General features: G+C 42.6%; 1 protein-coding gene across 5 annotated transcripts; it reads right to left on the bottom strand.

Moving 5' to 3' along the window:
- Nucleotides 1-768: 768 nt before the first annotated feature.
- LOC148651179 (activity-dependent neuroprotective protein 2a-like) lies at nt 769-27,949 on the bottom strand. Of its 5 annotated transcripts, none has more exons than XM_088601163.1 (5): nt 27,659-27,945; nt 27,001-27,112; nt 10,333-10,450; nt 6,659-6,754; nt 769-5,571 (listed from the first exon to the last, which is right to left on the bottom strand). In XM_088601163.1, exons 3-5 carry the CDS (start codon nt 10,438-10,440, stop codon nt 2,788-2,790), a joined length of 2,988 nt encoding a protein of 995 aa, XP_088457289.1. In that variant the 5' UTR covers nt 10,441-10,450; nt 27,001-27,112; nt 27,659-27,945; the 3' UTR covers nt 769-2,787. The 5 variants fall into 5 exon arrangements, 3 of the variants coding, with proteins under 3 accessions (XP_088457289.1, XP_088457290.1, XP_088457291.1); XM_088601164.1 differs by lacking the exon at nt 27,659-27,945 and adding an exon at nt 27,461-27,638; XM_088601165.1 differs by lacking the exons at nt 27,001-27,112; nt 27,659-27,945 and adding an exon at nt 14,137-15,979.

Below are 27,949 nucleotides of genomic sequence, written 5' to 3' on the forward strand. Positions count from 1 at the left end.
AAAAAACCTGGCAGAAATCCATACTGTGAAACTCCATGCAGGTGGCACCACAGCCCAGAATCAAAGCCAGGACCCGAGATCTATAAAGCACCCATACTGACTACCAGATCACCAGGACACCTCTCTACTTTACTGTAAACTGTGCACAAAATCTGCTTTGTGTTATATTCCATAACATCCATAGGTCTTCAACTCCAACAACTCTAAACTCAGCATTTTTTGGTACTTTCAGCCTTGAACTAATAACTTGTAGCAAATATGCCTATCTCCTGTAGTGAATTATTGCTTATTTATGGAACTAGGAACAAGTTATCTTTGCACGATGTCAGAATGATCACTTACTGGCCTCCAACATGCAGCATATAAAAAAAATCGGAATAAATTCTGCCTAGGTGCAAATGCAGATAAAGATGCCAAAGGCAGTCAGAAACTAGTCAGCTGAAAACTATGACTAGAAACTAAAACTCAATTCATTAAGTTACTTCAAGCTTTGTTCAGTCTTCTACAGATCGCAGTGGTTAATTAATCTTAGTGAACTAAGTGAAGCAGATAACTCAGTTGAGCACATAAAATGTAGTGATTTGCAGGATTATCTGTAGAGCATGAGAGTTTCTATTTTTTTTTTTACTGAAGTTCTTTAAAGATTACATAGCCTTTAACTGCCCAAATGAGAAAATATTTTGGATATGTTTTTCTCTTTTCTTGATTCAGATGGGTAACTGCAATGTTGTGGATCATTTTCCTTGCCTCTGACAGAACAGGACACAATTTCAGTTATTTCAAGTCATTTTTAATGACCTGTTAGCTGCAACTGATGAAAAAATACTGTCGATATCTTGGTGTTTCCCACAGCCACAGACACCAGGCCTGTGAAAATTAACCCAAATCCCCAAACCCTTTGGTTCAAATCGAATGAAACCAAACGGACCAGGACTGGAAAGTAATTTTTAGGCCAACCTGTGAAAAAAATTATTAGTACCTGTTGTGATAAAAGCATCCTGAACTAGTATATTACAATGCATATAGTATATTAACACCTTACCATGTAATAACCAGAAATAAAATCCCAAAATGAACCAAATGTTTCACCTTGTCTTGGGTAGACTGGTACAATAAGTAATGTCTAATCTAGTGAATCAGCTCACGCAGTGCTGAAATCTAAATGTGGATTTAAATGACAATTGGACAGCAGGTAGCAAAGACAACTGAAAAGGTGGCACACATTTTAAAATTGGTCAAGGCCAAAAATAGCCTAGAAACTGTGAAGAGTTGCACCCACAAACACATGTATACACGCCAGAAGACACAGGGAAGGAAATAATCTTTTCTAGTATCCACATCAAAATTCAGTTTTAGGCCTCCATCAACAGTGTAAAAACCACAAACTATTTAAACCACAAAAGGGTGGTCACACTAAAAGATAAAAATACTGGCATACATTGGTTCTGATGTTGAAAAGCGAAGGATGACAAAAAAAGGTTAAATAAAAGTTGGGTAAAACATTTTTTTTTTTAAATCGCTGTTGAGATTGTTTTAATACGTAGTAGCAGCGTTCCCAAACGGTGGTGTAACATCGTGGGTTACATGAACACACCCTCCAGAGCTCCTGCAATTTGAGGCTCAGCACAGTTAAATAATACACCCGGCTTTTCAGCCTCGTTGGTCAAATTAAATAAAAAGCACATCCAGAGTTTTACATATATTGATTTTAAATGTTACAATATAAATAAAATGTGTACAAAAGAACAGAAAAAAATAAACTTTCTACAGTTTTAAATATTTGTATCTTTTTCTAGAAAAAAAAATGCCAACAAAAGCAAAATATTCAGGGGCACATGAACAAACCCTTAAGAGCACAGGGCAGAAAAATATATCACAAGTCAGATATGTTTTACATATCAGCCACCCTTTTCATTTGAAGGAACAAAACATAAGTAGGGTTTTTTTTTCCCACCAAAGAAACTGCGACTAATAACCCATTAAAGTTTAGGAGATTCTACCTTTAAAAGGCAAGTTTAACTCCAGACTAACACCATATTCTGCACATCTGAAATTTACAGAAAGGTTTAAATAAACAACATATTATGATTTACAGTTTAATACTATGGATTTGTCTAAGGAATTATTGTGCTGTATGACATTTGATGTGACAGTACTTTTCTTTCATCTAGAAAGCTTGATCATAAAGTCTACAAAATCTAGTGTAAAATTTAGTGCCCTGTTTCCACCACTACTAACAGATGAGCTGGTCGTTCTGGCCAGGGTGTCTATAGAAATGTCTGTGCTCCAGCTGCATCTTCTCAGCTGTACCTGAATCTAGCTAGCACTTGCACTGAAATTGTTTTAAGATGGTAAACTCCCATCATGATGTAGCAAAAAACAATTTATTGATCTAGATATGCCACAGTAGAGCCTGCCTGGCCTCAGACAAGATCCAAAATTATACTGCCTGTGGTGTACCTGAGGTGGAACTGAACTGCAGTGGAAAAGAACTGTTGCTTTCGGCCAGACTGGCCAGCTCAGTGGTGGCCGAAACACAGCAATGGAAACAGGTTATAACAGTCCCATGTCTAGCAACACTGTTCCTAGATCACTAGCTCTCATTGTGACGTTTGGCAGCACCAGGGTTTTCAGCGCATCTGCATCGACGACGAGATCGGTTTTCGCCACATTTGCTTTGGGTAACTCTGATCCTGTAGACTCGGTGAAAGGTACAAAACAGGATTTGGACAGATCAGGTTTTTGTTTTTTTTCCTGGAAGAATTCCTCAACGACCGTGGAAACGGTTTATTCAGTGTCTGTTTCCGGGATGAAAAGGTCGTGCTTCAACTTCATAACCTCCGCCATATTAAACCCTAACAAGACGGCTGCCCTGTTCTTCTGGATGGCTTTCATACATCGGGACCGTCTGGAGCCGAAGTGGCACGCTACGTCGGTCTTGTTGAACCACATACGGGCCGCCAGCACTTCCGTCTCCTTCTTGGACAGGTACGGCTTCCTGTTAAAGTACTTGGTGAGGAACTGCTTTCGGTCCTCGAAGGAGCGCATTTCCATCCCAGTGGGATCCAGGACAAGAGGCATAGAAGGTTCGTTTTGTGCGGGGGGCTTGGCGACGTTCTCCGTATCCACCTTCCTCCGTTTGGCAGCCAGGGCTTCTCTCTCCCTCTTGTTGGCTTCGACCGCCTCTTTCAAGGCCTTTTCCAATCTCAGCTTGCTCTGCAGCTGAGGGTTCGATTCCTGAGAGCTGGAAGCCACCTGAGGGCCTCCTGGTTCCATGGAATAGAGGACCACTCTCTGGAGTCCCCCGTTCATTGTGATCACCCTCTGAGCACTGGAGCCGGGGCTCATCAACCTCTCCAAGTCCTTAGCAGTCTTGGGGGCACACCTGCAGCGCTGCACGTGAATAGAAATGGCTTTGGGGGTTGTCTTCCCAGTGTACACGCCGCAACAGTATATGCACTTGAAGGCCGGGGTCTTCAGGATGGCATGGATCGTGGGCATAATGTGGTGCTTCACCTTCAGATGCAGCTCATAGTCCTCAGCACTGTGCAGCTTCTCTGGGCAAAAGGGACAGTTGGTCGAGTGAGTCTTAACAGGGACTTGGCATATAGTCTGAGTCGAACCTGGTACCATCTTGACATAAATCAGGTCCCGAGAACCAGTGACCAGGACCAAATTAAGCTCCCTATCCCCCAGAAGTTCCTTAGGCGCACACGTGTTAAAGTCAAAATACGGAAACAGGAGTCCCCCGCTGTAATCCGTTAAAATCTGGTACTCGTTTTTCATGAAGTCGCAGTTTGCTTTCTGCGATAGCCCGTGCTCCACGTTTGTGTGCTCCATGAGCTGTTTTAGAGAGTAGAACATTGCTGGGCAGTACAAACAGTTCAGACCATGCAGCAGGTGTTCGAAAAGCCCTTTTTCCGAAAGCAGGATTTTACAAAGCAGACATTTCATGGTTTTCTCCTTAACCTTTTTCAAAAACGGTGCCCGGGCGGCTAATCCTTGTGCGGCGTGACGGAGCTTGGCACCAGCCTGCTTATGGGCTACCTCCGTGTGTACTTGGTATACGTTAGAAGGGAAGAGCTCATTGCAGACGGGGCATGTTATCCACTTCTTGGCCTGCTTGGATGCTGCAGCAGAGCTCAGTACAGGCTGGGCTGGGGGCTTGTTTGGCTGTAAAGTGGCACTGCCCTGGGCCCCCGTCAAAGGTCCTGTGTTGAGTGTCTGAGTGCCACCAGACTGAACAGGCATGGTGACCTGAACAGGTGCGAGCGTGTAAGTGGGCAAGCCGTTGACTTTGTTTCCCGTGGGAATGAGCTGGCTGAGGACAGACTGAGAGGCGAGCATGGTGCCTTTGGAGGAGCCGACACCAGACACCGTCTGGTTTAGAGGAAGTCTCTGCGTCACCAGGAGCGGCTGAGATCCGGGGCCCCGCACCCCCATCTTGTTTGGGACGTTCACAGGAAGACCAGGCGGCAGCAGAGTCAGGCGCTGTTGCTGCTGCACAGGAACGCCGACGGAAATTGACATCTGCTTCGAAGCGCTCTCCGGGGCGCTCGGCAACGACGCGCCCGCGGGGCCCTTGCGCAAGACTGCGCCGGCGGCCTGCGCCGCGGAGGTGGCCACGCTGGCTGGCGGGGGCATGCTGGCTGTCACTCCTCGGGGAGGAGGCTGGGAGTTCTGCAGAGTCGCGACCGCAGAGCCCGGCGGAAGGAGACCCTTCGCCTCCGCGCTGGCCAGCTGCACGAGAGCGGAGGCCGGCGGCGGGAGATAGGTGTGGGCCGTCCCGGGAGCGCACACCAGAGTCCCAGTGCTGTTCGCCGCTCCAGCCGGACCCCGCAGAGGAGACGCAGCAGGAACGACGGGAGCCCCGGTCATCAGCGTTCCTTCGGGAGAATGCCGGACATTCTGCGGGAACTGGGGCATTTTTGCTGGCTGCTGTTCGTTGGTCCCAAGCACCTTGGGGATTTTTACTGGTTGGTTCATTTTAGCCTTTGGAGCGATACTCTGAAGCTTATTGTGCTGATTTCTTTTCCCGATCTTTCCGTGCTCGAACATTAGGAATTTCAGGTGCCCTTCTAATTCCTTGTGCTTGTCTGAAGTCAGGATGTGGTAAAGCAGATGCTCGGAGCTGTCGGCTGGCAGGTTGCACATCCTGCAGTAAAATCGGAGAGGGGGGGAGCTGGCGTTCATTTCGCTTTCCGTTCTTTGCCCGAAATAGCGGTTCAGCAACGACGTGTAGTGATTCACCAGTATGTGTTTTTTCATGCAGTAATATAAGGAGTCCTGGTAGGGGCACTTCCGACAGGAGAACCTGTCCGTGATGACTGCAGATCCGGAGCCGGTCTGGGAAGGGGCAGCCTGGTTCTTCCTCGGGACAGTGTGGAAGATCTTGCAGTGCTGGTTGATGACTTTGGGGTGGGCAGTGAAAGGACACACGGGACAGGTAGCCAGAGCTTCCAGGTCCTGCTCGTCCTCATGGCACCGCTGCACATGGCCTCTGTAGGCGTAGTGAGTCCTGGAGGAGAACTTGCACAGGCTGCAGCAGAACAGGTTGGTGCGGTACTTTGGCTGAAAAATAAAGACTGACAATCATTATCCTGATAACACAAAACCTTTATGATTTCCTGTTTATGGTATAGGAAGCTCGGTTACAAAACCCTGGGACATTGTTACAGCTGTGAAAAGTAGGTTTTTTTTTCCAGTGATCAGACATCCAATGCTTTAATGTTTTGTTAATTTTTGTATTTTGCAAGCACTTTGTGGCTGCTTACTAATGCAAGAGAATAGAAAATCCAGAGGCTCACTGAAACGTTCAACTGTAGCTACTTCAAAATACAACAATTTCAATTAACAAATAGTTTTAGGAGAATTATGCTGTTTGATATGGGTGAGTCACATAACTGTACTCCATGAAAATAAAACACATGGAAGCTACTTAGTTGTAACTGAGGAAATATTTAGAAATAGGTGACTGCTGACACTGTCATAGCTCAGAAAACCTTGTCCTTAATTGTACGAACTACCCACATACAATCAAAGCATACAGAATGAAAGAAGATACATAACAGCACCCAACTGCTGCAGCCCAGCAACTTAAGTTTATCCATAAGGACATAAACAGAGTAGAGCAGAGCAGTAAATACGTAGAATAATCTACAGTATATACAGTATTGAAACTTTTTACGTCAGTGTTGAAATGTGATGATGGCACACGTGCCACATTTCAGCATATTGTGATGCACAATTCTCATGGTCCAATGTTTCAATAGGCCAACTTTCTAAGCAACCTTTTATCTTAATCGGAATAAGACACACTTACAAATTCTTAAGGTTTTGCTGTCATTGTGTCAGCAACAAGTGCCTATTGCCAATTTCACCCAGACGCTAAACCAACAAACTGCTTGAAAATGTCTAATGCACCCAAGTTCTTCAGGCAGGTAGCAAGACTGAAGTCCATCTTCCCAAGGCTAAGCAGCAGCAGTTAAGCCCTTGTTAATGTGAGTTTCTATGAAAAAGAGGCCTCTGCAAAATAATTATTATTCAGTAAAAGCTGTTACATCAATCAATCAATCAATCAATCAATCAATCAATCAGCATGGATCTACCCACTGTTTTCTGATAGTGTGGAGTAGATATGATCCTTTAAAATGAATACCTTTTTTTTCCTTTTCCCATTGTAGTCTCCTTCGGAGAGATCCCACCACTCTGTGTTGTGGAAATACTTGTCACCTGCATCAAAGCTTTGCAGCTCCTGGTAAAAAAAACAGTACAACAACTTTAAAAAATTAAAGGTGTTCAACTACTTAATCTGTATCCATGTCAATGTGAGACTTCACAGTGCTAGTGACAGGGGAAAAAATGATTTCACATTAAAAAGTAATGGGGATTTTGTTTTTGGTTTAAAAATTTTCACCTTACAAACATTTTTTAAAGAAAAAAAAAACTTTACACTTATGTAGCGCTTTTCTGGACAATCCGCTCAAAACACTTTACAGGTAATGGGGACTCCCCTCCACCACCACCAATGTTCAGCACCAACCTGGATAAGGTGCTACCAATACGCTCACCACAAACCAGCTGTCAGTGGGGAAGAGAACAGAGTGTTGAAGCCAATTCCGAGATGGGGATTATTGGGAGGTCATGATGGGTAAAGGCCAGGCAGAAAACATGCTAGGACACCGGGGTAACACCCCTACTCTTTTCAAGAATCACCTTGGGATTGTTAATGACTACGGAGAATCAGGACCTTGGTTTTACATCTTACCTGAAGAAGAGTGCCTTTATTACAGTATATTGATTATGTTCTGTTAGACCCTTTTCTCAGAAAACTACACAACTCTGGTAAAGCAAGCTGGAGATTTCTTTAGTGCAATAAAGAAAGGAGGACAGACGAAGTTAACAGCTTAACTTAGTCTCTCACTCATGTTCCTAAGAACAGCAACAGGCTTCTATTCTGAAGATGAGCTAATTTTTCATACAAAACCTTACATTTATGATTGGTCAGTCGCAGTTTGTTACCATAAAAAGTGTAAACAAAGTCAGAGAGTTAGGCCAGCCTTGGGCAATTAATCAAGATCCCCAATTAGCCAAGACCCCTTTTCCCTTTCATGTTACTGAATCAAGTGTAGGATACATGAGTTACACTTCCACTCAGAAGAAAAGACCATGAAGAAACTTAGCCCAGGTGGGAATGCACAAAACAGTAAAACAATTCTTGAGGGCCTAATTGTTAACTCCTAACAGACGTAGGTTCCTTCAGTTCCTAAATCGAGGGACGGATGTACAGTACTTGATGTACTTGCATTCCGTACACAGATCCTAAAGTACCCGCCCTACAAGAGGGGAACCACTTCGTCTGCCTCTGAAAACAGCAACTGCCCCCGCTACACTGCAGATCAAGAGGGGAGCCCAGGAAGTGCTTTGGAAATTCAATTAAAAGGAAACTTAAGGGAGGCAAGATTGCACAAACCCAGAGTAGCATGTAGCAAGAACACCGGGGTTTTGCAAAGAACAATCCAAAACTATGCTGAGTGTACGGACGACGAAATACTTGGTGGAAGCACCTTTGGCAACAATTAACAGTTTCTAAATGGGAAGGAAAGTTCTGGATTGTTGATAAAATCTACATTCTGAACAAGACAAAAACATGTTTTGACTCAGGACATCTGCAGTAGCTAAAACCTACCTCTCTGTGCGTTTCTCACCAGATATCCCATTACTAAGTCTAATTCTACTGCAACGTTTTTGGGTTATTACTAACCATTTTTTTCACACAGATGCGCAGAGCCTTGCTCCCTAGCCGTTTCCCCAAGGAGGGCTGCCGCTCACATAGGCTTGTTTCTGGTCAGGGTGCAGGACACCACGAGTGCCCAGAGGGGGTGGTGGTGAGCCAAGTCAATTACACTATTCACTCCAGATTGGCAGGGTGACAGATGGGAAAATAACTGGTGGTGGCAGTTTTCCCCTGACTAGTGTCCTGTCCTTTTGGAAAGGGTTGGATAAACCTACTCTAAAGACTGAACGTACCCCGCCTAGAATGCAATGTGGCGTTTCCATGGGGTTTGACGCCTGAAGCCACTGGCAGCCATTGTGCGACATGTCTGAAAACATTGAAATGGGTCCGGCAGATTAAAGGGTTAAAGGTTCAGCTTCTCTGTTCTCAATATCGAACTGACCCTGCGCATGATCCCACTTGACTAAAGCATCAGAGATTTCAAGCCACCTTGAAATTTCAAATGAAAACATCAGGGCGACAGCATGTTTTCTCTACCATCTCCATTCAGGACTGCACATGCATGAACACAAGTTCAAGTTTGCAATCTTCACACGTCTATGAGCGATACATGAAGTGCAATTAGCTACAGGAAAAGGATGGCACGGTGATTCCAGTCTGCAAACGATATTAGACCGCTACCAAACAAAGCCACTGGACTGGATTCAAAACGAGATTAAACAGTTAACAGAAATGCACTGAAGAACTCAGGTCTTGTATGGACTTGCTGCATTTCAGCTCTTGGATCAACGTCTCCCCATGTGGTAAGAACCACATTCTAAAGATCTCTCAGTCCCCGGTGATGCCTCTCTACGGTCAATAATGTAGCATTATTCTGTCCCCCTACTGCCCCTTTAATAAAACTGTTTTCTTGTAGCAAACGGCCTCTTGTCCACATCATAGAAAGCAGCAGTACCTCCCACCTCCTCCTCTGTGATTGGCTGGTGCTTACATCACTGTTAGCACACCAAATCAGAACAGCCCTGCTGCCCTACATCCCCTTATCTTGTTGCTCATCCCACTGGTATCCAAGCAGCCATTTCAGATTTAATGGAAATGAACTGTGGGTAGCAATCTCTTGCCCAAGGATATCCCTATGCAGGTAAACAACAGTGCTGCTGGTTCCCTTTCAGAGAAAACCCACATGCGTGGTCACTGTTACACATACCCCCATGCGCAAGCTTGAGCCTGACAAGTTTCAAGTTACAAGTCCTGCAGTGAGGGTAGGTAAGAGACTATGACGAAAATAATGATAATGAACTGGAACTGAACACCTCAAAGGCTTTTTTCACATTTGCAACACACTTCTGATATAGTTTCCTGAAAGGCTTGGACCGCCTCAAGCTTTCTCTTTCTCTTGCTTGTTGACTACATGGAGAACAGCTCATTTAGGAGAAACAGAGTAGGATATTCTTTAATGGGGAAATTTGTTTCAGCTTGTTTTAAAAAAAACAATATTCAGAGAAAAAGAAACTGCTATAATTGACATAGGAAAGAGAAACACACAGGCACTTACAGTCGGAATTTCCAAAATTCATTTTACGTGAAAACTAATATCCTAATCCTTCGTCGTATGTTAAGGAACATATAGTCGCTGGATTGTGTGGACATTTCTGGACAGACAACGTTTAAACAGGTGTGTGTATATTGATAACATAACATCACTTTATTAGCCCTATGCAATTTCTTGCACTAGGAATTTGTCTTTTCGCATACCCCAGCTTGCTCTCCATGAAACACAGACACACAGACAGGGAGAGAGAAGCTTGGGGTCAGACTGCAGGATCAGGCATTGTACAGTGCCCCTGGAGCAGTTGGGGTTAAGGGCCTTGCTCAGGGGCCCAACGGAGTAGGATTTCTCTGCCGGCTGTGGGATATGAACCAGCAACCTTCCAGCCAAAGGTGCAGATCCTTAGCCACAGAGCCACCACAAAGAGGAAGCAGCACTGATTACTTCAGTCTTCTTTTGACAATTTTGTGCTATGATAAAACTGAAAATAGAATGAAAATCAACCCTGGACTCACAGTAATAATACAGTTAACAATTAATAACTCACCCCCAGCAGGTCTTTACAATCCTGAAGGCCAATATCCAACAAAATATTTTTTACCCTCTTCCTGGACTTTCTGATTTTTTCCAGATTAACTACAGGAAGCTGAAACATCGTCTCTGCCCTGTGTAAAGAAAGCACAACCGTTAGTGTCCAGCAGTAAACCAGCTTTCTAACATGGCCTAGCTCTCTCCCACGGGCTTAATCAATCTGTTGTTCCATCAAGGTGAATGATCATCTCAAATCAGGCTTTGCATTTCTAAACCATCACTGACTATTTTAAACGTCCATGTTTCTATTTCTATATACTCTAGGTTTCCAAGTTGTCAGCTGAAACCCCAGTTACACGTTGATTGAAGCAGCTCCTCAGTAATTGGGGGTATTATTCAACTTCTGGCTTGTAATTACAATTCTGCAGGCTGGGCCATTAGAGTTGCAAATTGCCAAGGAATGATAAACTTAAATGGTAGCTACTTCACAAATCCGGCCAACTTGAACTACGGGAATATTCATAAATCCATTTCTAATCCACATACAGATGTAGATCTAAATTCATCTCTCTCTCTAGCAGAAATCACAGGACAATCATTCAGAACACGACAGCTTCATCACAGTGGAGGCAATCAATTCTTCCAACACTCCCCCTGTTAATAGCAATTGCAGGTTTTTCATTGTGAACATTCATTTAGTATTTGCTTTAGGTCTCAAATGCAATTCCTGAAGAACCTAGTCTTCTGGATTTTGCCCCAACCCAAGTAGTTGATTAAATAATTGCTGTCTTTATTCAGACATTTCTAAGATTTTATAAGAGGTCTCTTACTTTGATTACTCATAAAAAGGAAGTAAAGTGCCTGTAATGTACACCTTCAAGCATAAGCCCCTCAATCTAACTGTAATAAGCACGAACAAATATGAAGTTAATAAAATAATTAATTAGACCATCTACATAACACAACTGCGGTGGAACACGAACAAAGACTCCAGGCCCAGCAGGAAGTGAGTAAGAGACTCCTGATATATGTGACGGGTGGCGCCCCCTAGTGAGTGCTGATGGTCGTGTGCGTGTTGGTGGGATCTTTCCTGCAGCAGATTTTGAGGCCTTCTGATGAGTTCCCAAGTATTCAGGTTGTAAAGACAACCATCTTCCTTTCAAAAGTTTTCCTAAAGCATGAACATAAGAACGTTTACAAACAAGAGGAAGCCACTCGGCCCATCTATCCTGCCTGGTAGTAGTAGCTGAAAGAAGGCAGGGTTTTGTCTTCAGCGACATGATTGGGTAGCTTTTCCAAAATAAAACGGAACAGACCTAAGTTCTTTTTCCCCCATGCAGCACATCTTATTTTAGGAATCCAAGATGGATTTAGAAATCCAAGTGGCTGCTCTTCAGTCTTGCATTCACCAGTCGAGTCTGTCTGACTGTATCGCAACTGATCTGACACTGGTGACCAATGTACACCGACGTGTCTGGGCATTCCTGCCCTCAGCATCCCGGCAGATCTCATCTTCCCTTCCACCTTGCGGTGCATGTCTTTCCCCGACTACTGTACCCAGCCCCACAGGTGCATCTGTACCATCTCATCATGATCACGTCCGCATTCATCCGCAAGCCAACCGGCTTACAACCGACTGCACGCATACTGATGAGCAAGAGCCTAAGGCCACTTCCTTATAGTCGCACGAGGGATTGTTCCGACAAGGAAAAGTGCTTTTTGATTTCGATTGGCTTTTTTTTTCCCCCCCAATATTTTCCTAATGCGTACTTTGCTCAGTTTCTGAATTTGCACTGCGACAAAGCATGCCGGTTCACACCCGTTTTTCACAGTTCCAAAGAGTTTTGCTAGCCAGCTGCACATGGTTACTCACTAGGTTCTCAGAAGTTTTACATACTTCATCTACCTTGTCCCTCTTGGTCAAGATTGTACTAGGGCAATGTTTCTCGACTGTGGTCTACTGGCGGTTGATATATTTGTTATAGTTGGTCTGAGATGGATACAAATATTAGTGAAATAAGTGATATGTAAATTTGGTCTACGTTACACGCAAAAATTCTTCACTTTTTATAAATTTATAATAAACCAATAATATAACTACAGTCTGTAGATGACTTACTTTGCCATGTCGTTCGCAAAATAGCGTCGGCGGTTATGAGGCGGGAGTAATGAGCATGGCTCAGTCCTTAGTCAGCACTGTATCTAACAACGCTACACAACTGAATAGCTAGTTGTCCATTTGTGGAGTGATTTTTAAAAATCTCGGTTTGTATGAAACATCACACCCATCCCTGCACCAGCTGAGAAAATTCTAACTTGGTGAAAACTGTTAAAATACAGATGAAAGAATCTGGCTCTCGATTTTGCAGGATGTTCCACCTCACCATGATCACAAGCGTACCTGAATTAACCACTTCTTTTGGCAATTACATGAATTGTTCAAATTAAATACCATTATTCAAATCAAACACTGACATTTAATACACACATACTCTCTTTATTAAAATGTCAGCTCTTAAGATGCAAACCCAAAAAACATCTTCAGAAAGTAACATTTTGCTCTTAAGTTGTTGGGTGGTTGTGCTGCACAGGATAACAAAAAAACAATTGAAATTAAAAACAGACCCACTCCAATACCATCAGCTGCAAAACATTGTAAATATTTCCCTTATAAATGCTGCTTATCAACACTACAGGCAAATGAAAGAAAACTATTTTGAACTACAACACGTCAGAAAATTAAGTGTTTTACAGCCATTTGTGACCAAATCATTTGTCGGACGTGCTGGACTTTCTCTGCTCATAAGATTCCCAACTTTATTCAGATCCAAAATCTCTATAGATTGTCTGTAATTGACAGGACATCACAGCTGAGATGCATGAAACTGTTCTGCCGATTCCGAGAATGATCATCTTTCCTGTAACGGTTTCCTTAAAGGGGAAATGCAGTCCCAATTTCTTAGACCGGTTATAAAATCTCGGTAACGAAATAAATTCATTGAGAAAAATGTAACTAAATTTCAAACTAAGCACATAATTGTGAACTTTGTGAAAGTACTCTAAGTTCTCATGTTGTCACAAACTCGCATTAAAGTTCCCACAAATTGTGATGTGATGCTGCCCTTCCTGCTCACTTGTCTCTGTGATGAATAATGTAATGAGATGTATGAACTAATGAGTACAGGTTGTGCAGCAGACATTTCATTGAAGAAATGTTCCAATGTGATCTGCAATGTAACAAGTAGTATTTCTCTGCATAACCGTCTCAAAGTCTAGAACAATATTTTTATTGGATTAAAAGAGATATATTCACAAGCCTGCTTGTTTAAAATGCAATAAGGCTGCAACACGTCACTGGTAGTTTTGTTGCCTTATTCTGAATTAGAGGACATGTAGCTGGGCATACAAGGAAATGTAATCTATTTTGTAGTGTAAACAGGAGGTTTTACAAACGACTGTGTACATTTTACTTGTATTGTGGTTTGAAATACACTCATCAAGGCTGATTCTAACTCCGAAATATAAAAATAGCACTGCAGTTCCTCTTTAAAAATCAAAAAGAGCCTTTGCTTTGTTCCTCCTCTTTTAGGACTAATTTTCTTCCCTGTAGATAAAGCCTTCAGCCATTAATAAAAGCCCAGTTGAAAAAAGGAATATTAGATGCGTATTTTCACGCCAGCAAGCTTATAGAAATTCAAGAGAGCCCCGCAATTACCTATGCTTTCATTTCATGCACCGCAATAAAAACACCTTACTTGCATTTCCAAGATTAGCGAGAAATTGGCAAACTTTCACAAAGCAATAATTAAAACCCTCACACCTGAAGAAGGCTCCACGGCCGAAACGTTGTGCTTTCTTCTCTTTTCAGCATGGAATAAACCTATTACTTGTTCCTTTGCAGCCTACGCATGCTGACGCAGCTACCTACCTGAAATAATTAAAACCGGTAACTTGAGACATGCTGGAAAGCGCTCACTGAAGAAAATTAGGGGATATTCAGAATGAAAATTTGGGACTTTTTTGCATGACGCAAGGGTGTTTCAGATGCACAGTTGTCCGTTAAAGCAAAAGCTTTAACGGTACAATCTGCAACTGCGCGGGCTGTTTTCTATTGAGTGTTGAAGACGGCGAGTTTCATGCTGCAGTTCTGGTACTGAACGGCGGAACACAGATAGTTGTTCTGGTGTTCCTGCTGTTTTAGTCGTGTATACAGTATTAGAGAAAATCCCTAACTATGTGCCTTGTAGTCCTGACAAAACCCCACCAAGGCATTCCTTTGACACCACAATCATGAATGTACCTCAATCCACACTAATGCTGTGAAGAGTTTGATTATAAAAGATCTTTCAGTCTCGGGTCCAGTGGGTCCACAACCTGCGTCCCGTGGTCAGGGACCTCTCTCATCATTCACAGACACAGTTTAAACATATTCCCACAGACAGCCTTTTCCTTTTCGCCAAAATCCCATTCTCACTACGATTTAAAGACGGCTCAGGACATGTTCCAAATACTTTTATCCAGAGCAGTGGACTTGTTGGAGCTAGTGAGAGGCCAATAATAAGTACACTCTTCTTTTATATTTGGAGCCCCGCAGTTCTCAATGTCTGACAAGGCAGGAAGAAAACACAAAGAAAACTGGATGAGGACCAGTAACTTTCAAGGCATTTTCGACAGGTGGATTAAACATTAAAATAATCTCAGTACAACTACACAGGGAATTCAAATATCATGCTTTAGTTTTCTTTTGCTTTTCTAAAACATAATGGAGTGCAACTACTGAAAATGTGTACTGCTGGAATTATTGTAAAATCATGTTTCCTTTGAAAAAAAATCAAACAGGATCAGGATTACACAAAACAAACACTTTGCAGTCATTTAAAAACTACAGATATAATTAAAAAACAAAAACCTCTTTACGTTGCATAAATAAGAATTAATTTTACAGCATTTGTAAACTGAAGGTGCATTAACAGGCCTTAAACACACAAAAGGTATTTACAACCAGATGGTGGCGCCTGATTGGACAACATGCTGACCAATCACATGCCGACGTTTCTGTGATTGTTAAAAACATGTAGACAAAACCCAAGACCTGTAGGATTTCTCATTTAAACTGCAGCCCGTTTTAATAACAACACTACTTTCTAGGTCTCAGTGACCCTGCATCAGTGTGTTAAGCCATCTGCAGTCACACCCCAGCACCCCTAACTATTAAAAGCAGACACGTCCTCTATCATCAGCCATGACAGCTACATGCCACGAACCCTACATCAACACACTCTTCACTGTGCAGAAGCCATTCAACATTGATACAGCTGGTCCCGGATTACTGGTCCTTCCTCTCAGCGTTTGCACAATTTAGACCCACAAATATTCAACAGGACTCACAACAATGATAGCAGTTGACTGGCCAGTATGTACTTCAGAACTGAGTTAGGAATGCCCGGGTGAATCCAATATCCTGCTCAGAAACAAGATGACTATGACCAGTAAGTTGACGAGCACTACAGCTTGTAAAACAAATAGAACGCAATGTCCCAAGAAACGGCTACAACTTAATGAGAGATCCTCTCTTAAGGTCTCTTAATATCATGCAGATTGTTAAACAGCCTTTTCCATGTTCACTTTGTCTGATACAACCATCCCTGTTCACCCTGCAAATGTTAAATCAGAGAAAGCACAGTCTGTTAAGGAGACTGGCATACACACACAGAATAATGAAATCAAAGTGATTATGACATCACAATGCAGGCTTATAAAGTTGGCATAGTGCACTATGCAGTAATGTAGGTGTCTGCTGTGGACTAAAGGTCTGCTGAGCTGTTACAATACAGCCCATAGCATGACTTAATAATCTGTGGTCAAAGGTCAACCTACATATATTTGTTTTAGAAAAAATGGCAGTGTAATTCATCCTCTATTAGATCATATAAAACATCAGTTATTTTACTACAAATGAATGTTACATTCTGCTTCTTTCTGCGTTCATTTTGTATAGTAAAAAAAATTAATATGCCCACTTTTGGAAATGTGTCTTTTTTTATACTGTATAACCATTATAGCAGATGAAAACAATGATAACATTCACGGGAATTCTTAGAATTTGATTAACAATGGTCAGAGGCGACGCAGGGATGAGGTTTACTCTCATCTGTCCTACAAAGTGGGAACTTGTTTACTACAGCAACACCATAAATGTTTCTGTACCATGTACTTTCCACATCGGAAAAAAATAAACGCAACAGTCATAAAGGGCAAAATTCCACGACATCTCTGGCTTAACCACACTTAAAAACAACAGTGAGTAACAAAGAGAATGTTTTTTTACCTCCGTATAATACTTTACTCACTGGTGTTCAAATGAAGAAAAGGGTTTCTCAAATGTAAAAATGCTTTACAAACTATTTTTAAAAACGTGACTGGATGCCTGTCAGGTAATGCCAGTAACATGATCAAGGCATACAATGACATTCTTCAAGGCCTGCTGCAAACAGGCACTCAAACCATCAGCTCATAAACACTTTTGATTTTGTATATGAAAACAAGGGAGTTTTTTTCCACAAAAATAAGGTAATGAAGAAAGGGATTTCAAATAGAGGACCCCCTTAATTAAAAGGAATAAATACAAAGTTACTTTGCATAACATTATGTTAAGTGTCTGTGATGACCGAAGGTAGTGAAGGTAGCCATCTTTAAGGGGCCAACAGTGAGCTAAATGCTGTACCAGTAGAGGAGTCAATGAAGTTAACTAATCAAAGGATTGCATCCATGCATATACTGAAAGAAACCAGGGCATCAGCTTTAACAACCTGGCTGGGTAGCTTGTTCTCATAACCCCACTGAGTAAAGAAATGTCTCCTGTTCCCTTTATAAAAAGTACTTCTGATTTCCAGTATGGGAATCTAAGTCATTGATATAAATTAAGAAGAGCTGTTGTCCTAGTACAGATGTCTGTGGTACTCCACTAATTTACATCTCCTCAGATTGAGTATACCTTCTTATCTGTACCCTCTGTTTTCTATTTAAGAATCAGTTCTCACTCACAACCCCCTGAATGCATATCACTTGCAATTTAAGAAGTAATCTTTTATGTGAAACGTTGGGAACGTTTGTTAGGCACGACCAACCTTTTATAATTTCACACTATTCTCTACAATATGATTTCCAGATACGAGTTCTAGTTTAGTTCGTATTGGTTTATCATTACCTGGTTCAGTATTCTAACCCTGTTTATGAACGAGTACTGCATTGGCAATTCTTCGGTCCCTGGGTTCTACCTTGGTGTTAAGGCACTGTTGGAAGAGTTGTGTCATCCTGAGTACAAGAGGTAAGATACCATCATGCCCTGGGGATCATCAATGCTTCTAATACACAAAACACTTTCCCGCTTCTAGGTTAATCTTACACACCTTTGTCCTTCCACTGCCTGAGGCATGTTGTTGACTTCTGCCTTACTGAGCACCAGAGTGAAACATTTGTTTAGTATAATCAGCCGATTCCCTTTCATTGTCTAGACAATTACCATTTTTTTCCCAGGTATATATTATTTCACCCCTGATGGTTCTTTTACTGTTGTCATAATTAAATAACATGTCAGCATTTTACCCTCCACTTCAATATACATTTAATTTCTCTTGGCCTTTCTAGTATTCTTTACCTGTGCTAACAATACATTGTACTTTTTAATTAAATTGGATACCACTGTTTGCTTGTAGTTCTCTCTTCTGCCGTATTGTTCTTGTTTTGCTGGGATACTGTTTTGTGCCTTCTGATTTACTCACTTTTTGCATAAACATGATCTGTGCTTCAAGTAGAATCTGTTGAAACTATCGTCATCCGTGGTCCACTGAATTTATATCTATCCTAATCTACTGCTCTTGAACGATCTCCTCCCTTCAATGCCTGCTTTCCAGAAATTGTAAACTTTCGCTGTGGACACAATCTAAATAAAACTACTGTATGTCTACCATTGATGTTTCTGCTGCTGATATTCCTAAAGGTCTTTTTCAGACAATACTGGGAAAACTGAAGTTTCCCCATGAGAAAACACTTCTTTTGCATATAAATTCTTAATAATATTATACAGTGTTAAACTGTAATCAACATCTGCATGTGGTGGTCTATAGGTATACTATGAACAGTATATCTTGTTACATTATCAGTTGATTTAACTTTCCTCTCCACTTTATCCAGATTTCTGCGATTCCAGTAACATCGTAATTGCCTGCTGGAACCATTGTGATAGCACCTATCTCATCAAATTTGTTTCTGATTCTCCAGGCATTTGGGTAAATTTATGTAAATCTCCCTTTGGTTCTTCCTTTGTCTGTCTGCTTTTTTGATTCTCAATCCTGTGGTCATTGCCGTTGTGGTGATACAACGTGTCCCCATGGGCTTCAAATCCAGCCGTTGGAAGGAAACCAAATCGGGTTTATTTCTGTGGCTGTGTATCGGCCAACAAGAGGTAAGTTAAAAAAGCTGGAGACATCTTGATCACGCTCACGCCAATGCTAAGAGAAGGGCATACCTGTCAGATTCTGATCCGTCATCTGCAGCCTCCAAAAAAGAAGACTGTAGGGCTTCGACATTTACAGGGGTTCTGTGCAGAGAACCGCTGCAAATAGCCAAGTCCACCCCTGTACTGGCGCATTATGTACTACAGTATATACAGCAGTACGTGTGGTTAAAAGGTAACCCTTCTTTTTATGATAAAGTATTAATGCACTGCCTTTAAATCCATTTAAAAGACATTGATCAACTAAAGAAACTAATCACAAACTCATAGCAATCAGCTTAAATACACATGAATCCCTCCCCAGAGTCCAAGCCTGCACTTTTTTCTCCATGCCGCCATCATTATCACACCACACTGTAATGAAATGGGCAATAAAACCGTCTGGTGTGCCTGTAAAGTCGTCTCCAGCCTGTCATTCCCCACACTTCCGCTCAGAAACTGGAGTTTTTATTTCAGGATAAAAACCAAGACCAGGTTGAGATGAGGATGCGTGGGCAGGAGGCTGGGAGAGGTTCACTCACTAGGTAGATTCAAGCCCATGATCTTAATCTGCTGCAGCGCTAATTTGAAAGTTGTGGTTGACAACCTTCACCTTGGTTTAATCCTGCTCTGCTTTCCTTCCCTACAAGACCCCGTTGGCCAGACTGAATTGGAAATAAGCAAATTCACAAATGTTAAATTTCAAGACGTGCGACCCTACTTATTCCCTCCTTCTAGCCAGCACGTCTATAGACTTAGATGACACTTAGTCACAATACATGCTGACTTAGCTTCACACTTCTTGCCAGCTGTCAGCTTTGCAGGTCAAACTCAATGGCATAAAATGGCCTCAAGGCCAGGCCAAATCCATCTGCTCTGCTCCCATGCTGGCACACTTTTGCCCCACTGCACACACTTCAGTGGGTACTGAAACTGAACCTGTGATGCCTCTGCCCTGTGAATTCCCTCCAGGCCGGCGGAACACAGCTGCTGACCTGCTGAGTGGAGCCATTGTTCCAATGTGACCTGTTCAGCAGATCTCAGGCCTTGCCCTTGAACCAGTACAACTGCAAAGCCCACCATTTGCAGTCAATCCTGTAGAGGAACTACATCTTGTTCACCACATTCCACACCTGCATTAGAGGTGGACGGCCATCTTATCCAAGGGAAACTGGAATCCAGCTTCCCTTGGATTCCGATGGATCCCTTGGATGTAGTTTCCGTCCACACTACAGAATGCACTCCCGACACCAGGAGCTCTCAGAGCATTAGTCTTGAGAACATGTTTCACTTGAGAGGCAGCAAGCCGAAACACTTCTACAGGGATGCTGCCTTGTGCACGAACACTGAGCTGGTTGCAAAGGTTGCATGGTGCGTCACATCACTGGCAAGACCTCCCAATGAGCCCCTTCTCCTTTAGTCCTAGTACACTTGGGACACTTGCGTCCAACGGACCCCAGCTGAGGTGTGCGTGGCCTGTGTTCAACGCAGCGTGAAGTTCTGCCCCTGGTCTCAGCCCCTACTCAAGAAGTTATTCAAAAGCTGGACTCGTTACTAGCCAAATGGAGACAGAAATCACTACCACAAAACACCGCCTGGCTGGACAACATCACTGGCCGAAAAAGGTACGAAATGTACCAGAGCCTCAACCCTCGCTTAATGAAAAGGTGGACAAATCTTAATCATGGAAGAATGCTGTTTGGGCTCACCTGACTGCAGCTGGAATCAGCTCTCGTACAAACTCTTTTACACTTCTGAGTGTCTAAACAGTATTAGAAGGGGATTTCTCCATCACGCTCACATCTGCATTGCATTTGCATTTGGCCTGTATTTGAAGGTAGTAGCCCAGGAGCAGCAGACGGAGTGGGAGTCTGACCAGTGCAGAGGGCAAAATACCCCCTGACTGAAAGAACTGGAGCCGGGTGTGCTTCTGGCCTGCCTCCGAGCAAGAGGCAGCTACCGCCTGGAGGGTCCAAACCCTGTCGGAGCGCCAGCAGGTTGCGGTCAGCCACCTACCGTCCGCACAGAGGCTCACGCGGTCACGCAAGTCCCCTGAGGAAGGTTTCAGTCTCAGTACCCACTGAAGGGCAGCATGAGGGCAGAACTCCTGTTGGGCATCTCCCAACTGTGATGGGCAATGGATCTGAGCTGCACCTCCCAGATGCACTCCAGCTGCTCAGCAGCCTCACAGAGCTAACCAGCCACCTACATGGATAAAGGATTATGCGATGGACTGAGTTTTAAAACCAGTCTCAGCGGGAACTATAGTTATGTGATTATGTGACTGGTGAGCGCAATTGGGGACTATCGTAATAAGGGGGAGGATGGTATTCTGGCTTTAGGGGGAAACAGGGTTTAGAGGACAGGGTTTTAGGGTTTAGAGGACAGGACAGCGAGAAGTCTTGGAAATTTACCAGCGCCGTGGGAGCTGTTGTAAATGCAAATCAACATGTCACCAAGCAAAGCGCTGTAATTAGCCTGAAGCGTGTAAATTAGCCATAGAGTTCTTTCAGATCTCAAAGATGTGTGATTACTCAAGGGTTGGGTTCAATCAAAGGAGGCCTTAGGTCAAACTGATACGGCAATTGTCAATTTTGTAGCCATGAAAAAAAAAACAGAAAAATCTTTTAAAGTCCCCCGATCACATCCAAAATGCCACGCAAGACAAGGGCAATACAATACAATGCAGAAGTGCAATTTCACCACAATAACATTTTTTCACTTGTAGGTGATATTCTCCTTGTTACATTAGCATCATATTATTCTACTGCCTACGTCAAATCATTTGATTAAGAGCTAGGCATGAAGCATAGATAGAATCATATACTTTATTCCAGTAATTATATTCCTAAACAATATAAAGAAATACAATTTTTGGTCTGGTGGTTCCTTGTGTTTCTTTTGAAATTGATCTTGACTAAACAGCTCTAATTATGCCTGGGTCCTGCTATATTCAGCACAGGTAGAGCACATGAAAAGGTACAAGCATGCACACTATAAAAGGCCAATAGCAAGCCACTGAGATCAGCTGGTCAGGATACCTTCTGACCCCTGGAACACACTTAGAGCCATAGCTTGTGCACATTTTTTCTTCCTGGAAAGTATGTTAAAAGCAATAAAAAAAGCAGATACTTCTGATGCATCAACAGTGGAAGTAAAACAAATGGAAGGGTCTTCAAAGTCTGCCGAGCCAATAATTCCAAATACCACAGCATATTCATGGCACGCTGACATCAGCTCCACCTTAAAGCAGTTCGAAAAAACCCGTCAATCTTCCATTGTCTGTGCCACCTTTAATGACAGCACCTCAGGCTCAGCTACAGCAGAGCACCAACAAATAAATCCCTGCGCATCTCTGGCCTACATGCACAATATCCCTCGTTAGCATGGTAATCACGCGTTGCTTAGGACAGCCCAATAAATAATTCTGCACCATTTCCAGTAATAACCCAGCTTGTTTACAAATCCAAACCTACCCCCTGCCACCAGCACGCATTTTCATGTTCTGCCAGAACTGAAGCTGGCTGTCATCTGATGCAGAAGCCCTAGTGCTGAACTTGAAGAACGTTGTGACACATCTACACTCATCTGTTATCTGGCACCAGTCACTGTATGGGTCAGCAGCATCTTTCACTTTAGGAGGGACACATATCAAAGACCTCCTAGCTCCCACCCAGGTGGCGGATGATGGGGGTGACCTGTGTGCTTCAGGATGAAAAGTGCTAATACAGTACCTATAGAAAGTCTTAAAATTATGCCGTGTCAGTGCTTCAGAGTTTCATGCATTTAAATGAGGATTCTTTCCCTCTTATCTACACTCCATACTCCACATTTTTGTGACGCTATTAATATGAGCGTGGAATGACAACACATTGCTAAAATACCACCCAAGTAATAATACCGAATCTTCTATTCAAGTTACGATCATAGGCTTAACTTCAGCACAGTTAAGAACTAAACTGAAGTCACCAATTTGGTCAAACCAATGTTGTGGCTCTAGGGGGATGATCTTATTGCTTCCATATGTTAGTATCACACAGGCACCAGTACTGCTGAGATTGTGTCTCTAGCCTCTGGTTAAGAGGCAGGATCGTAGGCTAAATCATAGGGGTCCCAGCACTGAACCCTGTGGAACACCCTGAGGAAGTTAGACATCAGATTTAAAACAACCACAATCTACTAATTAGCTCCTTTGTGTTGTGTATCATATGAATGAGTTGGACTGTAAAGGTGCAGCTCCTGATTTTGTATTTCTCTTTATCCTCCAGGATTGATGATGATAGTATTTTTCCACTGCAGTGCCTAATCTATACCCCCATTTAGGTTTTTCCATTTTTTGTTGCCTTATGGACTGGAATTAAAATGTATTAAAATAATCTACTTTTCAATGATCTAAATATCCTACCCCATACATTCCACGTGAAAAAATATTCTAGATTTTTTTTAGATAATTAATTCAAAATAAACCAAAATACCTTGGTTGAAAAAAACATCCAATCCCTATGTAATGGCAATCTGGGTAGTGCATCAAAGGAGAGACTTGACCAGGAACACCAAAGACCTTTCAAAAAACTCTGGGGGCAAAGTTGTGGAAAGGCACGGATCAGGGGATTGGTATAAAAAAAAAACTTCAAAAGCATTCAAACCAATCAAGAAATGGAAGCCATATGGTATGATCAAGACCATGCCTAGAACAGACTTTCCAACCAAACTTGGCAGCCAAGTAAGAAGGAGAAGGAGACTGAACACAGAGGCTACCAAGATGCTAAGAAAGACCTACAGGCTTTTACGGCCAACACTTGTTAAGGCATGCATGTGACATCAAGCAATCCACAGATCTGGCTTATATGGCAGGAGGGCAAGAAGGAAACCATTAACAGAAAACAGCAACAAAGCATTTAAGTGATGCTGCAAGCATATGGCAAAACACCCTGGTGCCTGAAAATTTAAATGGAAGCTTTGACGCAAAGCATTATGTCTGGCACAGAGCCAACACATCACCTCACTCAAAGAAGCCGTCTCTACTGTTCAGGACGGGGGTGGCCGCACTATATTACAGGGATGTATCTCATCTGCAGGGACTGAGGTACTTGTCAGAACGGCAGGGAAAATGAATTTAAGAAGAGGATGGAAACGTCCTTGAGGAAAAACTGCTGTCCTCTGCAAGAAAGCTGAAACTGGAATGGAAAGTCACTTTTCAGCATCACAATGACCCAGAAGCACCCAGCCAAAGCTATTCTGGAGCGGCTAAGGGGAAAAAAAAAGTAAATATCCTTGACTGGCCCAGTCAGAGCCCCCATGCAAATCCAACCGAAAATCTGTGGCATGACTTGAAGGTTGCCGCCCATCAACGATCCCCAAGGCACTTTACAATACAGTTCAAGCTCCGTCAAGAAAAAGGATTAAATATTACCAAACCTGGAGTGCCAGGCTGACAGAGACCTACGCTTCCAGAATCCGAGCTGTCACTGCTGCCAGAGGTACGTCCACTGGGTACGAACTCAGGGGGCTGGAGAGGTATCCAATTCTGATAATTATATATTCAAAACCAAAAACTGAAACGGTTTCCCCAAAAAACATTTTTCACCTTGAAAGTGTGGTGTAGGCAAGAAAAAAACAATTGTGCATTTAAATGCATGAAACTCTACGGGACCAAAAACGAAATGTAGAAAAAGTGGGAGCTTTTCCCTAGGCACTATATATTGAGGAAGTAACATAATGGTTCATCTTGCACAGTGAATTGGAAACAAAACAGGTCTCCAATTCCCCTTCACGGCTGTATCTATAATCAAGGCTACGCGAGTCTTAATTACACAAGCCACCACATGCTTCCGAGAGACTGCTGACAATAAAGCAACGTTTAAGAATCTTTTCAGACATTCGGAGAATTAAAAACATACAAAAATAAATGTTTTAGGTTTAGAACAAATTATCGAACAATTAAGAGGACCACACTATTAACTAACTGATCCCTGTCCACAGAAATTCAGTAAGAGCTCAGGGCTGGGCTCCTTTGTTACGAGTTCAAGAGTGATCTAGAAAAGGTACAGAGAGAACTCCCTTGGTCAAGAACCTGTACCAGTTGTCAGAAGCAAAAAGTATATTGACAGTTCTGATGCACTGCACCAGCCTGAACAGTCTTATCAGGTCATCTGATCTACTTAAGATATTAGAAATGCAGTCCCATGCATGGGTAAAAAAAAATGCATTTTATTTTAATAGGTCAGATTACTAGACGTGTCTCAGCTGTTTTGAGAAAAAAAACCATAAGCGAGGTTTATAAAATCCTGAAACGTTTGATGCTTTGATGTTTCATTACTGCTACAAGATACAGCACTGGGTCATACCTGCAGTAGGCTGTAAAACTCAGTGCCTTACCTGACTATCTGACAGCCTGACAGGCAAAATATTGATAGCCGAAGCATTAGGATTATCAATGCTGATTAATACTACATTCATTAACCCAGCAAGCTTGTCTTTGGGGGGCAGAAGGAAACCCATACAAACTCCACACAGAAGGTGTGCCTGGCTGGACACGAATTCAGAACTTCATTCTTAGAAATACAAGAAAGAGATACAACTGCAGGCACAACACATTGCCTTCCTGGAATTTGCTTTTCTTTCTTAAATGTTTTTTTTCCCCAACATTTCATTTCCATTGTACCATTTAATTAACCAGCAACTCCTTAATGCCAAATTGCTAAAAAAACACCATTAAAAACATGGAAGTATCCCAGTAAAGTGGAACATCAGGTAAACAAACCAAAAATATACACCTGTACAGACTGTAGCCACCAGCTGTCATTCAGGCCATAAAATACCAACCCACCCTTTTAACTGCTTCACATTGTACTTAAAGACCACATTACATAAAACATCTTCAGCCACACCACGCTCACAGCACCTGTGGTCTGGGAAAATACTGATAGATTTGTCACATCGTTGTGCCATTATACTTATTAGGACAAGCCGTTTATAGTAATAGTTTATAAGCTTTGAGCTAAACACATGAAGAATACATTTATTAAGGCAACTTAACTAGCAAACTGTGGTAAAATGGAAGGGAGTCAATTCTAACTCCCTCTTTTTAAAATATATAACGAACATTGAAACCAGTAAAAACTACAAGGAAGTGCTTTTTAATCCAAGAACACTAGTAACTTAACACCAAGTGTCGTGGGAGTGTGGAACAAGCTACTCCGTCACGTTGTCGATGCCAATATCCTGATTTTTATTTTCAAGAAACGGCTGGATGTGACCCCGGATCTACTCTCAAAGCGGCACGATGGTCCAAACTGTCTCCTCTCGTTTGCAAGCTGTGTTATTCTTCTCAGTCATCTTGGGTTCGCAAAGTGGTCGAATCGGTCTGATTTCACAGGTTATAACGCAGCGCCGTACAGCGGGAGTCTCGCGGGTCACGCGACGCACCTGGCGAATGATCCCGTTTTTACAAAATTTCAACGCAGTCAAACTCATCGGATCATTTGAGCTGAGTGTGTCCGAGGGAGCAATCAGCGCTGAGATCGAGTCCAAAATGTATTTAAATCCAGCGCGATGGTATTCCTGGGATGTGCAGAGACAAAAAAAAACAACTGGCTGAACAACAGGTGTTCAAGGGCGAGCTGCGGGTTCTGGTTCTTCGTCTTATGACTTACATTAACTCGCAGATTCACTTTTTAAGTTAAAAAAAACGTATTTAAAAAAGTTATGTGTAAATGAAGAAAGGTGGGTGTGGTGTGCCTGAAAAACGTGTTTTTTTAGCGGGAAAAAAAATCAACTGTTAAAAACAAGCCAAAATTTGCTTAGCAAGCTAACCACCCCCCCAAAAAAAATGCAGCGACGCTTTCTTCGTTTCTAAGGAAAAAAAGTGACACTACGATGACACTAATAAGGTTGCAAATCACAGCCAGTTAAATCTGACCCATTCACTGCATTCGGAGTTACAGATGCACCTGTTCGGAGAAAAGCATCACTGAAGATACATTGTGGCTTCTATCAAGACAAAAGTTATCCAAGCAGCTCCCTGTCAAAATTACTGCACTGTCTCTAAACAAACTATTTCTTGACAGGTTTCTGATCAATTACCAAACGTTCCCGGTATGATCGTAAACATACTTAAGGCAACGTGTTAAAATAATACACTTGGGCTACTTTATAACAGAAAATACTGTGCATTAAATATTTACTCACCTAATTTAAGGTCCCCTAATTGTCCTTCTTTGTAATTTTGGTTGTTGCGAATAGGAGTACCCTAAATTCGCCGTTGAGTTTCTGGCAGTGTGCAAACAATTTTATTTTCGGGCTGTAAAGAAAGACAAAGCAGAAGCAATTAGGAAAACAAAAATCGCGACTTGCTCAAAATGCTCACGGCACAACTTGGAAAGAAACTTTCACTTTAATATTCATCAATGTAAAAGGGAGTGAAATGCATGTCATTCGCTAGGGTAACTTGTCATTTCACTTTGCAAGTCCGCTCTGCGCTACAGGATGCATCTTAAAAAAAACTTAACTGGCGCAGCCAGGACTGAAACCCGCAATCTGAAACAAACCGAGGGGAGGAAAGTGCACGCATAAATGAGCTGTAACAAAACAAAGCAGTCCCACATGTATGCACCTCTTCCGAATAACACTGTATCGATCGTTTACCTACATGACAGGGGCGAAAGCAAGCAACGAAAGGAGAAACATCTGTGTGGCTGCACATCCAGTGACAACTCAGAGACATGTCCCCTGTTCCGACGCTCTTAATGATAAATGCAATCAGGTAAACTATCTCGCAAGAGGGTGCCGCGCGAGTCATCTGTTTCGTTTTCCGCTGTTGTATCCCGATAAGTATTCTTGTAGCTACCTTGTCGTCCTGGAAGAGGGAGCTCTCGGCTTCGCCTGTCTGCTTTGCCGGACTCGCACAGAAAGCACAAACCCACAGGCGCCACTCCGGTGCCACTGCAGAGAGGGAACACACCGCTCCTCTTGGAACAAGCGATCAGCCCTTCTGCTTCACGGAACATCCACGCACTCCCTAATGGCAATAAATAACGTGAACTTATTTCGTTTTCTCGTCACCGATTTTTTTTGTGCCGCATCACCCTCCTCCTGAAAGGAAAAATGGCGCTCCGAGTAAACGAGGAAGTGACGTTTC

Source organism: Lepisosteus platostomus, chromosome 12 (genome assembly GCF_059453375.1).
Source record: "Lepisosteus platostomus isolate fLepPlt1 chromosome 12, fLepPlt1.hap1, whole genome shotgun sequence".
NCBI classification, from domain to species: Eukaryota; Metazoa; Chordata; class Actinopteri; order Semionotiformes; family Lepisosteidae; genus Lepisosteus; species Lepisosteus platostomus.